The 11946-nt window shown below is 46.8% G+C and overlaps 1 protein-coding gene across 1 annotated transcript; it reads left to right on the forward strand.

Moving 5' to 3' along the window:
- The first annotated feature begins 728 nt into the window (after positions 1 to 728).
- LOC139050972 (uncharacterized) lies at positions 729 to 11613 on the forward strand. The gene is made up of 2 exons (XM_070527893.1): positions 729 to 1136; positions 10569 to 11613. Exons 1-2 carry the CDS (start codon positions 852 to 854, stop codon positions 11484 to 11486), a joined length of 1203 nt encoding a protein of 400 aa, XP_070383994.1. The 5' UTR covers positions 729 to 851; the 3' UTR covers positions 11487 to 11613.
- The last annotated feature ends 333 nt before the right edge of the window (positions 11614 to 11946 follow it).

Raw genomic sequence — 11946 nt, forward strand, 5'->3', positions numbered from 1 at the left:
TTTCATTTCTAGTCTCGCCATTCAGGCTCCTCCACTTCCACTTTCGGTTATCCCGCTTGCGGAAGAAGGTATTTATTATCCGCAAATTATTCCATTCTGAAAACTCTACTACAACTCTTCCCTGCTAAGCTTAGAACTTATGCCATATACCCCCCCCCCCCTGACTTGTCTCCAGCCTTCTTCTTACCTAGCCTGGCATTGAAGTGGCCCATCAGTATAGTGTATTTTGTTTTGACTTTACCGATCGCCGATTCCACGTTTTCATAGAAGCTTTCCGCGAAGCTGTGTATGTGGGTCCCTTAATGGCAAACTGCTTCTCCGCCGCGGGTCGGTCCCGGTATTGCACTATCTTCGGGATCAGCCGACATATGAAATATTGTTGATCTACGCGCGGACGCGTTCCGCCCAGATCCTAGCTATATACAGTTTCTCTGTAAAATATTCAGGCGGGCTTTAGAATATTTTTTCGTGTCGTTAATGGGTTCTGCACTTTGCAGTTAGTCGCTGTTCCATCATAGGCTGCTTATTCACGCCCCAGGAAATTGTTTTGGCACGGGGTTTCGTTTCAACAATCGCGACCTTTGCACGTCAGCCATCCGAAACAGGTGATAAAATGGTCGGTAACAATATTCACTGAGAAAGGCGACTAGATAATTTTCAGACCGCTCCATGCCAACCTGTGAGCGATGCCGTTAACAGTCAGGAAAAGGGCGTACGTTCATCAGAGTGATAGTAGCCTTGGCAACGGCTGAGACGACAGAGCGCTGGCAGCGTTCGACGTTTCCGTTTCTCTATGGTTTCCGCAGAACTGCTGGCACGGTGTTTCGTAGTTGACGTATTCGCCGTTCGCCATGGCTTCTCAAGGCAAGAGGCACACGCTGTGTGGTTTTACCGAGGGCCTGGACTGGAGACCGCTGCACTTCGTCGAGCTTATTCCTTCGCACAGAATATGCAACGCGTGTGGTGTGCTGCCCAGAGTGACCGTTTTTCTGCCCTGTCAACACGCGCTGTGCAAAAGCTGCTACGAGCAGTGTGTACTTGACGACGGACACGCCTGTCCACTCGACGGTGACCAGTTTCTCGAAGACGACGCTGACTGGAGAGAGTTTCCTTTGCAGAACCTGCTCCGGCGGAAGGTAAGTGAACGCGAAGGAAAGAATGCGTGTGTTGTTGATAGCAGGCCAATTTCGCAAAGTTCTTTGAATAGATTCATAAAGGAAGATGGAGCTGCTTTTTTAGAAATACGGGTGATTTTTAAAGTGTTCCTAGATAACAGTCAATATGGAAATATTAAATAGGAGTTAAAAGCAAGTAGCTCAACGCTATATTGAGTACGTATTGGACGTTACCGTGAACTCGCCGCAATCCTAATTTTCACTTACTACTGACTGAAAGCTACTTCAAATTGTGCATAATGAGACATGTTAGTCTTAAAAGGAGCGAGTATAGAGCAACGCTATTCATTTATAAATTCTCCTTCTATGCGAATATGCATACTCGCATTCGTTAATGAGTCATAGGGGGGTGTATTTGCGTTTTCTTCGTGTACTTTACCGCAGGCATGATGCGTTTTTCTAGTGTTCTTTTCTCGTCTGTCTCGTTCTCCGACCTTTATTCTGCAACCGGTTTCTCGCAGCGTTGCATGCTAGCTTGCATTCCTTTATCATAAAAGGACTTACTGAAATACTAAATTTAAGAGCTATATTTACTGATATTCTTTCATTGACCATATACGAGTAGTATTCTGCAATTCAAGCACGTGGCGGCAGGCCCATCTCGCTCCACGCTCGACTCGCAATGCTTTTCAAATAAGTGCCGTGCAGACTTAGTCTTCCATCCGTAGTTCATCGTGAACAGATGATGTGATCACGCTGTCAGTTGTTACATGCATGTGGGTCTACAAGTTGCATTCTGAGCAGGAATTTTTATATCGCGCGTGTTCATTAGCGGCATGGCAACTCACCGCACTATGTGTGCGGGCCGGTGGTGGACCTGACTCGCGAGCGACAAATTGTCCGTGGTAGACCCAGCTTGGGTGCCGGACCCATGTTTCTGGCTTGCAGTAGACACACAGCGACGAAGCAAATCAGCGGCGGAGGCGTCTTTGCAATGTCTACGCTCTTGCGTCGCAGGCAGCCGCACCACAAGGGATCACCCGTCGTGGTTTCTCAGTGGCTTTGCGGTGGCGCTGCTAAGCACGAGGTCGCGGGGTCAAATGGCAGCAGCGACGGCCGCGTTTCGATTTGGGTGAACTGCAGACTAGCTCGTCTACCGCGCATTGGGTGCAGGTTAAAGAAGTCCCTGTATCGGAAATTAATCCACATCCACGCACTAAAGCATGGTGCACAATCAGATCGTGCGCCAATAAAACTTCTTGGGCAGGTTCGTTCGTAATATCTAAGAAAAGACGCTGTGCCAAGGAAAGAACGGTGACGGGATAACCATGGAAGAGTGCAGGCTATGAGGTAAATTTTATTTCAATCTGAGGCGTAAGTATACCAAGTTTACCATGTATACTCAATGACTCAACAAGCAAATATACCTGCTGTGGTAGCTTAGTGGCTATGGTGTTGGGCTGCTAAGCACGAGGTGCCCCGCAGGGGCGTCTGCGTCAACAGGCGTTTGGTGTGTGGCGACACCACGGACCCGAGCACACGAGGTTTGGAACCTCCCGCGTGTAGCCGTGCGCGGCTTAGCCGTGTCTGGGGAAAAGGGGATCCTGGGGGTTGAGCCGATGCTGGGTGTTTGGACCTTTAAGGCCCCCCGGCGGAGGCAACACACCCCTTTGGCCTCTGCTTCACATAGACGGCACCTCCGGACTGACCCACCCGGGGGAAATCGGCAGTCGCCTTTTCCTGTCCTCCTCTACAATCTTCGTCTTTTTCTCTCGTCTTTTTCATCTTTCCTGTCTTCTCATCACTTCTCCTCACTTCCTAGTTTCCCGGCGGCAAGGGTTAACCTTGTGTAGCTGGCCAGCCTTGGTTATGCTGTATTTGGTTATAGCAGCGATGTACGGCTGGCGTTGGCAGGGTTTCTCCTGTCACGTCCCGCTGTTGGGCTCCATGGTGGGTGGTCGGCATCGCGGCCGAAAACCCAATTGTATCTATGGAAAACGCGTTTCCTAAACTCCCAGATCGCCCTCAGAAACGAGGGCGCACCGAAGAAGTCTTTCAGTTTTTCGGACGGCAAGTCCACAATTTTCCTCGTTTTCACGTAATACACTCAGAAAAACCAGCTAAACAAGTGCGAACAATCTCACCGTTCCTTGTATCGAAGACTCTTACAGAAGTGTTTGGTCCAGGATATAAGGCTTCGAGGATGGCAAGCGGTGACCTCCTCTTGGAGCTCCGCGATCAAAAGCAATTTGAGAAACTGCCTAAACTAGTATCATTTGGAGAGACCCAAGTAGTAGTAACCCCTCACCGCACGATGAATACCTCCCGCGGCGTTGTCTCGGATGATGATTTGCTGGAGCTCACTGAGGCTGAGCTCTTGGAGGGCTTCAGTGAACAGAATGTTATAAATGTCAAAAGAATTAAAATAAGACGAGATGGCAAAGAAATCCAAACCAAACACTTGATAATCACCTTCGGTTCGAGTGTCCTGCCCGAGTCAATCGAGGCCGGGTACATCAAGCTCCGTGTCAGGCCGTACGTGCCCAATCCTCTTAGATGCTTTAAGTGCCAAAGGTTTGGCCACAGTTCACAGAACTGTCGAGGCCGGCTGACATGTGCCAAGTGCAGTGACAATGAACATTCCTCCGAAACGTGCCAGAAAACTCCACATTGTGTCAACTGTGATGGCGAGCATGCCGCATACTCGCGGTCCTGCCCGTCCTGGAAAAGAGAAAAAGAGATTGTGACAGCCAAAGTCAAAGAAAACATATCTTTCAAGGAGGCACGTAGGCGGGTGTCATACCTGCCTAAGAGTAGCTTTGCCGATGTGACGCGTCAGGGGGCAGCGACACAACGGCTTCCGGCGGCTGTCCGACCCGCAAGCAGTGAGTCGGCAGTTACGCCACCTGCCCCCGCGGCGGTTGCAGCTAGCGCTGCTCCGTCACCCCAGCAGACGGGGCCATCTACCTCCGGGCAGGTGACCTCGAAGGTCTCGTCGTCCAACGTGCCGAGGCCTTCACGTGAAGCAAAGCGCTCGGAAGAGCCCGTGTCCAGCGCCTCGCTAGAGGCGAAGGACACAACCACCAGCAAGACGGCGCCACCAGCGCCTAAGGAGCGGCGAGGATCTCTCGACCGCTCCCAAAGAGAGAAAACTCCCGTCACGGCGCCTGCAAAGCGCCGGTGAACTAACCTTTCCTTTCCAGAACACACAGTATCCAACTCTATCAAAATGGATACACAAATTATGCAATGGAATGTGAGAGGTCTCATCCACAATCTTGACGACGTAACAGAACTCCTACACAAACTTAATCCAAAGGTACTGTGTGTTCAGGAAACGCACTTAAAAGCTACACAGACAAATTTTCTCCGGTCACACATTATTTTTCGTAAAGATCGTGACGAGGTCAACACCTCATCCGGCGGTGTAGCGATAATTGTCCATAAAACTGTTGCTTGCCAATACTTGCCGCTTAGGACGTCCCTCGAGGCAGTTGCGGTTCGCGCAATTCTTTTTAATAAGTTAGTAGCCGTCTGCTCTATCTACATACCTCCAAACTATCACATGAGTAAAATTGAATTCCACGAACTCATTGAGCAACTTCCAGAGCCATTTCTTATTGTCGGGGACTTTAATGCGCACAACAGTCTCTGGGGAGATTCCAGGACTGATTCGAGGGGTCGACTGATCGAATCCTTTCTTGTTACGTCCGGTGTGTGCCTCTTTAATAGAAAAAAACCCACCTACTACAATGCTGCCCATAAGTCATACTCCTCCATAGATTTAGCACTTGGGTCTTCCATACTTCTCTCGTACTTACAATGGAATGTTATAGAAAATCCATTTGGGAGTGACCACTTTCCGATAACTTTAAATTTACTAACACGACACGACACTCGCCCACAGGTACGTCGCTGGAAACTTGACTCCGCTGATTGGAAAGGTTTTAAGGAATCTACTTACTTATCACAAGATTTTATACGCGATTTTAGCATGGATAACGCTGTAGCATATTTTACCGCTTTTATTATTGATGCAGCTGAAAAGTTCATTCCACTAACAAATGGCCACTCAACTAAGAAACGAGTTCCTTGGTGGAATGAAGACTGCAGGGATGCACGAAAAAGACAAAATAAGGCGTAGGGCAGACTGCGCCAATATCCTACGGCGGAAAATTACATGGCATTTAAACACATCAAATCACAAGGACGGCGCACAAGACGGCAGGCTAGAAGAGCAAGCTGGGAGAGTTTTCTCTCAGGTATCAATTCCTATACCCAGGAGGCTAAAGTATGGGACGGGCTGAGAAGGCTAAAAGGGCAGCAGATCAACCCATTACCTTTGATTGATGAGCGAGGGAATACCTTGGAAAAGTAGGCCGATGCCATTGGAGAACATTTTGCACGTGTGTCAAGTTCCAAAAGCTATTCAAAAACATTCGCTCAATATAAGAAAATAGCAGAACTTCAGTCAATAAACCGTAAATGCAGAGCAAATCTACCGTACAACTGTCCTTTTGATATTGCCGAGTTTAGAGCTGCGTTAAGCTCGTGCATGAGCTCTGCACCTGGAGTTGACAAAATCATGTATGACATGATTAAAAACCTACACACTGATACACACATGACACTTCTGGCACTTTTTAACTCTGTTTGGGCTGCTGGATACCTCCCATCCTCATGGAAAGAAGCCTTAGTAGTGCCGGTCTTGAAACAAGGCAAGGATCCATCCGACGTTTCAAGTTACCGTCCAATAGCACTGACAAGTTGCTTATGCAAACTGTTCGAGAAAATGATAAATCGTCGTCTTCTACATTTCCTTGAATCGAATAAAATGCTCGACCCTTATCAGTGCGGCTTCAGAGAGGGTAGGTCGACTACTGACCAGCTCGTGCGCATTGAGGCAGGCATTCGTGACGCCTTTATCCATAACCAGTTCTTTCTTTCTGTTTTCCTAGACATGGAAAAGGCATATGACACGACTTGGAGATATGGGATATTGCGTGACCTCTCAGAAATGGGTATTCGAGGGAATATGCTTAATGTAATTGAAAGTTACCTATCAAACCATACATTTCGAGTTAGGGTGGGCAATACTCTATCCAAGCCGTTTACACAAGAAACCGGTGTGCCGCAAGGAGGGGTATTAAGCTGTACCCTTTTTATAATCAAAATGAATTCCTTACGCTTATATATACCGCAGGGCATGTTTTATTCGGTGTACGTAGATGACGTGCAATTGGGTTTCAAATCATGCAACCTTTCTATATGTGAGCGACATGTCCAGCTTTGCTTGAACAAAGTGTGTAAATGGGCACAGGAAAATGGCTTTAAACTGAATCCTGTTAAAAGCTCATCTGTTCTTTTCACGCGAAAAAGAGGCTTATTTGCAGCGCCCAGCCTAGAACTACATGGACAACACATACCAGTTGTCACACAACACAATTTTTTAGGAATCATATTAGATTCAAAACTGACCTTCATTCCACAGTTAAAGCACCTAAAAGAGAAATGTCTAAAAACAATGAACCTTCTTAAACTTTTATCGCATAAAACATGGGGCAGCGACAGGAAATGTTTGATGAACGTTTACAAAAGTCTTATACGCACGCGCTTAGACTATGGGGCCATAGTATATCAATCTGCCAGTCCAAGCGCCTTGAAGATGCTTGACCCTGTTCACCATTTAGGTATCCGCTTGGCGACCGGTGCCTTCAGGACAAGTCCTGTAGAGAGTCTCTACGTTGAAGCTAATGAGTGGTCACTTCATCTTCAGAGGTCATACTCTAGTTTCATGTACTATCTAAAGGTGAATGCGAACCGCGACCATCCCTCTTATGTAACCATAAACGACGTGGCATCTGCACAGCTCTTTAATAATCGACCTGCAGCACGAGAACCATTCTCTCTGCGCATTAGAAAGCTTGCTAAAGAAATGCAAGTTCCAGTTCTTGAGCAAAACCTAATGGTCCTAGCTAAGCCATTGCCGCCATGGCAGTGGAAAACCATAGAATGCGATACATCATTCGTAGAGGTGACGAAACACGCCCCACAGGCACATATTCGAATGCACTTCCTGGAACTTCAATCGAAGTACTCGTGCATAGAATTTTACACTGACGCTTCTAAGTCGCATGCCGGAGTGTTTTATGCTGCAATCGGACCATCCTTCTCTGAGTCCGATGGACTACATCCGGAAACAAGCATATTCACCGCGGAAGCTTATGCAATTTTATCTGCTGTTAAGGAAATCAAGAAAAGAAAGTTGCACAAAGCCATCATATACACCGACTCTCTAAGCGTCGTAAAAGCCCTAATGTTCCTCCGCAATCATCGAAACCCTGTACTCACTGAGCTTTATTCCGTTATTTGCACATCCTACATGTCTCAGCAGCAAGTCATAGTATGCTGGGTACCTGGACACAGGGGCATTGAGGGTAATATGCTGGCTGACCAAATTGCCACATCAATAGCTTCACAAGATACACATTCTACCATTGCACTACCTGCCTTAGACCTAAAGCCATTCATCCGAAAGAAACTCAGAAGCCACTGGCAGCGCTTATGGGATGCTGAAACAAATAATAAGCTTCACTTGATTAAGCCAAAACTTGGTTATTGGCCGCCCGCAACAAAAACACGACGAACAGAAGTCCTATTCTGTCGTCTCAGAATAGGACACACATATGCCACACACAGTTTCCTGCTAACTGGAAATGAGCCACCATCCTGCGATAGATGCGGTGAAAGGCTCACGGTCCTCCACGCCCTCCTGGAGTGTCGGGAAGCCGAAACAGAGAGACAAAAACACTTTCCGTTAGCATACCGGCAGCACATTCCCTTTCATCCTGTAATGTTTCTTGGTTCAGAACCGTTGTTTGGCACCAGAGCAGTCCTAAGCTTCTTAAACGATGTTGCCTTACATGTTGTTAGCCCTACGAATTTGTAGCACATCCTCTCTCCAGAGGATGCCGCTGCGATAACTTATTTTTCTACAGCACATGCCTTCAGGCCCTTCAGTTTCAAGGGCTCTCTAAGGCAGTAGTGCGTCTTGCAAACATTTTCCTACATATATTTTAAAATATGATCAATGTATCACAATGTATCTCTTGTGTTCTTAGTAATACTCACTAGTCATTGCCATAATTTTATTACATATAGCTTTTATGCAGTTTACAGAGATCGTTTTTAGGCCCCTTTACAGCTACATCACAATAACTCACGGAACTCATCTACCCACTGCAAACTCATCAGCACTGACCTGGCGCTCTTTGGCCATAATTGGCCCTTGCGCCATAAAACAACAAATTCATTCAAGCACGAGGTCGCGGAATCGAATCACGGCCACGGCGGCCGCATTTCCACCGGGGCGAAATTCGATAACACCCGTGTATTCAGATTCAGGTGCCCGTTAAAAAGCCCAGGTGGTCAAAATTTCGGGAGGCCCCTACGACGTCATGCCTCATGATCAGATCGTGGTTTTGGCAGGGATGACCAGATAATTTACCCTAAATTTGAAAACTTTAACCCATTGAAACCATGTGAACCCATAATTTCTTCGTTGCTTCTTTGCGCATGTGTTGTAAACTACTTATGTTTACCCTTATGACCGATATAAAAGTAAGTCGAATGTTTGCGCTTGACCGCGTCGATAGCCTATCGTCGTCTGTTTTTAATTTCAGAGCGCACATTCTAAATTGATTAAGGGGGTTGTAGAGGCGACTTGCTATAAGGCAGCACTGAAGCACCCTTGCGAACACGAGATGCAGCAAACTTGTTCAAATGAGACAGCACGATTAGAGAAAGCAGGTTTTCCCAGTTGTCCTATCACTTCGATATCTGAGACCAAATTGTAAAGGAAAAAAAAACGGTAGTTTCAAACCATCACGCAACGAAAAAAGTCAGGAGACCAGTTCACGTGGTACACTATGTGCATACGTTATCGCACAACTTCAAGAAAGCATCCAACCGACATAGTGTGAATTTACTGCTCAGTGCCCCTTGCAAGCGATGTACTGTGTACCCTCGAATGAGAGCACAGCAGGCCTCAGTCCACCACCACTCGCAAAACTAGGTTTACGGACTTCAAGCGCAACGTGGTTTGCCAAATACCGCTAAACTAATACCACTAAGCTGCCTTGAAAAAGATGAGTCCACTTGTCGAAACGTTGGCTTCCTCTTTTACCTTGTTCGCGTTTTTGTGATCGCGTTGGATTTACATCTTTCGCCTTCCCCTTGTCTTCCAAAGGTGTGGCGAAGTTTATATAGTACAAACCGGACAGTTATGTAATGATCGAGCGCGTCAGTATAGCAGTAAAGTCAAGATTGGGCATGGAAGGCATTTAGCGGGCCATTGGAATAAGTCCATATGAGCGTCTATGATTTAGATGACGAGGTCTCTTTGGAAAGGAAAAAGTAAGAAGTAGAGATAAATAATAGAGGCATTTGTATTAAAAAACTTGGACATAGCGGTGTAATCGTGCCTTTTCTGGCATTTTCAAAAAAAAAGAAATAACCTTTTTACACGATGTACACTCATTGTGTCATGTTGATGTCTCTATTCGCATGCCTATTATGGGATGTATATATAGAAAGGCTGGCGTTCATCAAATAAAACTTCAGTTGGCAGTGAGCACTTGTTCTGTGGTAACTGTGTCTCTTTGTGTCCCTGTATCAGTCTCCCTATTTGCGCGTGATTCTCAGAAATAAACTTATTCTGTGTACCCTGGAAGCTTCGTAATCTCGCCGTCGCTCTACAGGAATGTTTACCGCGAAAATACGTAGCCTCAAACAGCTTCTGGCCCCAGCGGAGTTCGATGCACGCATAAGTAAGCGCACCGAGGGGCTCTTCGTCGTTATGTGGCTCAGACGCCTGAGGACCGCGCAACCCTACTGGGAGAAAAACTGTTTTCAGAACGTAAAAGTAGATGAAATTACCTCGACATATCAAGGCATTTCACCTGCGACAACCGCCCTCATTCCCGATGCACATGCCATCGGCCTGCACACAGGGTACAACTGCTGTCACCGTATCGCTCTAGAAAATTAACGATTTATGAGAATCCTTCCAGCAAAGCCGCAATGCCTTGCGTAATGTCGCGTTCGAGTGGGGTTGGCTGCCGAATGCCTTCCTTTGTTCCTAACCGTTTCTGTCTGCATTATGGTGAATATCTGAAGAGATACGCACCATAACTGCTGGGAAGGGAAGTGAACGAATTGTTTCGAAAAGTGATGCTGTCACACGGGCGTGTAGCATAACTTCGCGGAACAATCCGTTCGCTTCCCTTCACAGCAACAGTACGATGATACACATCTTGACATCTAATGACGCTGTCACCTTAGCCGAGCCTAGAAGTATTCGAAGTTCGAAGGTAACAAATGACATGGTAGATGCTATTATGGAACATACTATGAAGATGGAGATAGCTGAAAATCTTTTTTTTTCTATTTCAGGTGAAATGCTGGAATGAGGAACATGGCTGCGACATGGTTTTCGCTGCGTCTGAGCTGAATAAGCATTTCTGCAATGACTGCGACTACCACGTTATGCCGTGCCCTAAATGTTCAAAGCTCATTCTCCGTAGTACTGTGTCGGCGCATTTACAAAGCAAATGTCGAGACTATGCGGTGTGTCTGGCTTCCGAGGCTCTAGAAATGTCCGGCAGTGACGAAAAGTCAATCTTCACGGCTCTGAATGCAAGCTTAGACAAGCGAGTGGTCGAAATAAAAGACAAGCTAGACCATGTTATGAGTGATATTGCCCAGAATGACCGCCTAAATGAAATTTCACATTGCATAAACGAAGTCAAGGAAATACTGCTACAACAGTCAAACGGAAGTAGTGCATTGGATCACCGTGCTTCGCAATCTGCAGTTACTGAGGAAGTAGGGCCGATGGACATGAATAAAGAAAAAGAACTGGCCTTTACCACAATCAGCATTAAGCGATATGCGTTTCTTGCTAAGGGACTCCAAGCAATGAAAGAGAGCGCCCACTTAGAAGGATTTCATATTTACTTGAGTGAAAAAATCTACATCTCTGGCTATCACTTATCGCCAGGAGTGTGCTTCACAAAGGATGGAGATGATGTGTCACTGCATGCTAGTATTCAGCTGCACAAGGGTGTGATCGACGAATTTCTTCAGTGGCCTTTCAGTAACAGCATTAGGATGACCGTCACACATCCATCCCAAAGCAAACAGTGCCAGATGGTGTGGCATAATGCCAGTGAACTTGAGTTCTTTCGAAGACCCGAAGATTCAAGCAACGAAAGCGTTTATAGCGCATACGGTTTATTTAGCCTAAATGACCTTGAACGTGAAGGGTACGTCAAGGACGACAATCTTCACATACTGTGGGAGCTTTTCTAAATAAAAGAGTGGGGAATTCGGCGTGTTCTATTAAGTACATATGCCGGTATACTTTCTGGAAACAGCATCACTCTTCAGATACCATTGTAGAAAGCAAAATAAAGCTTCTTGCTGAACTTTGTACAAATATGTTTCAGTAGGTAGTTGTCAACACGACATCGCTTTAGTGTGTTCACAAAACAGTCTCCGAGTCTCTTAACGTTGCTCAGTTGCTGACGGTGCGTTGCGCTCCGGCAGCAACTGCGCATTTCGCGACCGCGCGCAAGTGGAACTCATGAACGAGCCCTTTCGCGCGCCATATATGGAGGTAAGCGGGGAGGCAGCGCGGGATGCAGGGGCGTTGGGGGAGAGGCGTCGACTTCGCCAACAAGCGCGCATCTTGCACGGCCGCGCGCGGTCATCGCGCCGCATCTTGGAAGGGGATCTGCAGACGGCTCACAGCTGTGTGGCGCGCTGCGTT

This window comes from Dermacentor albipictus, chromosome 10, assembly GCF_038994185.2.
Source record: "Dermacentor albipictus isolate Rhodes 1998 colony chromosome 10, USDA_Dalb.pri_finalv2, whole genome shotgun sequence".
Classification (NCBI taxonomy): domain Eukaryota; kingdom Metazoa; phylum Arthropoda; class Arachnida; order Ixodida; family Ixodidae; genus Dermacentor; species Dermacentor albipictus.

Excerpts from the sequence above, each read along its gene's own strand:
- LOC139050972 (XM_070527893.1), top strand. The coding sequence starts at position 852 with ATGGCTTCTCAAGGCAAGAGGCACACGCTGTGTGGTTTTACCGAGGGC. Across the intron at positions 1,137-10,568 it reads AGAACCTGCTCCGGCGGAAG|GTGAAATGCTGGAATGAGGA; the intron begins GTAAGTGAACGC and ends TTTCTATTTCAG.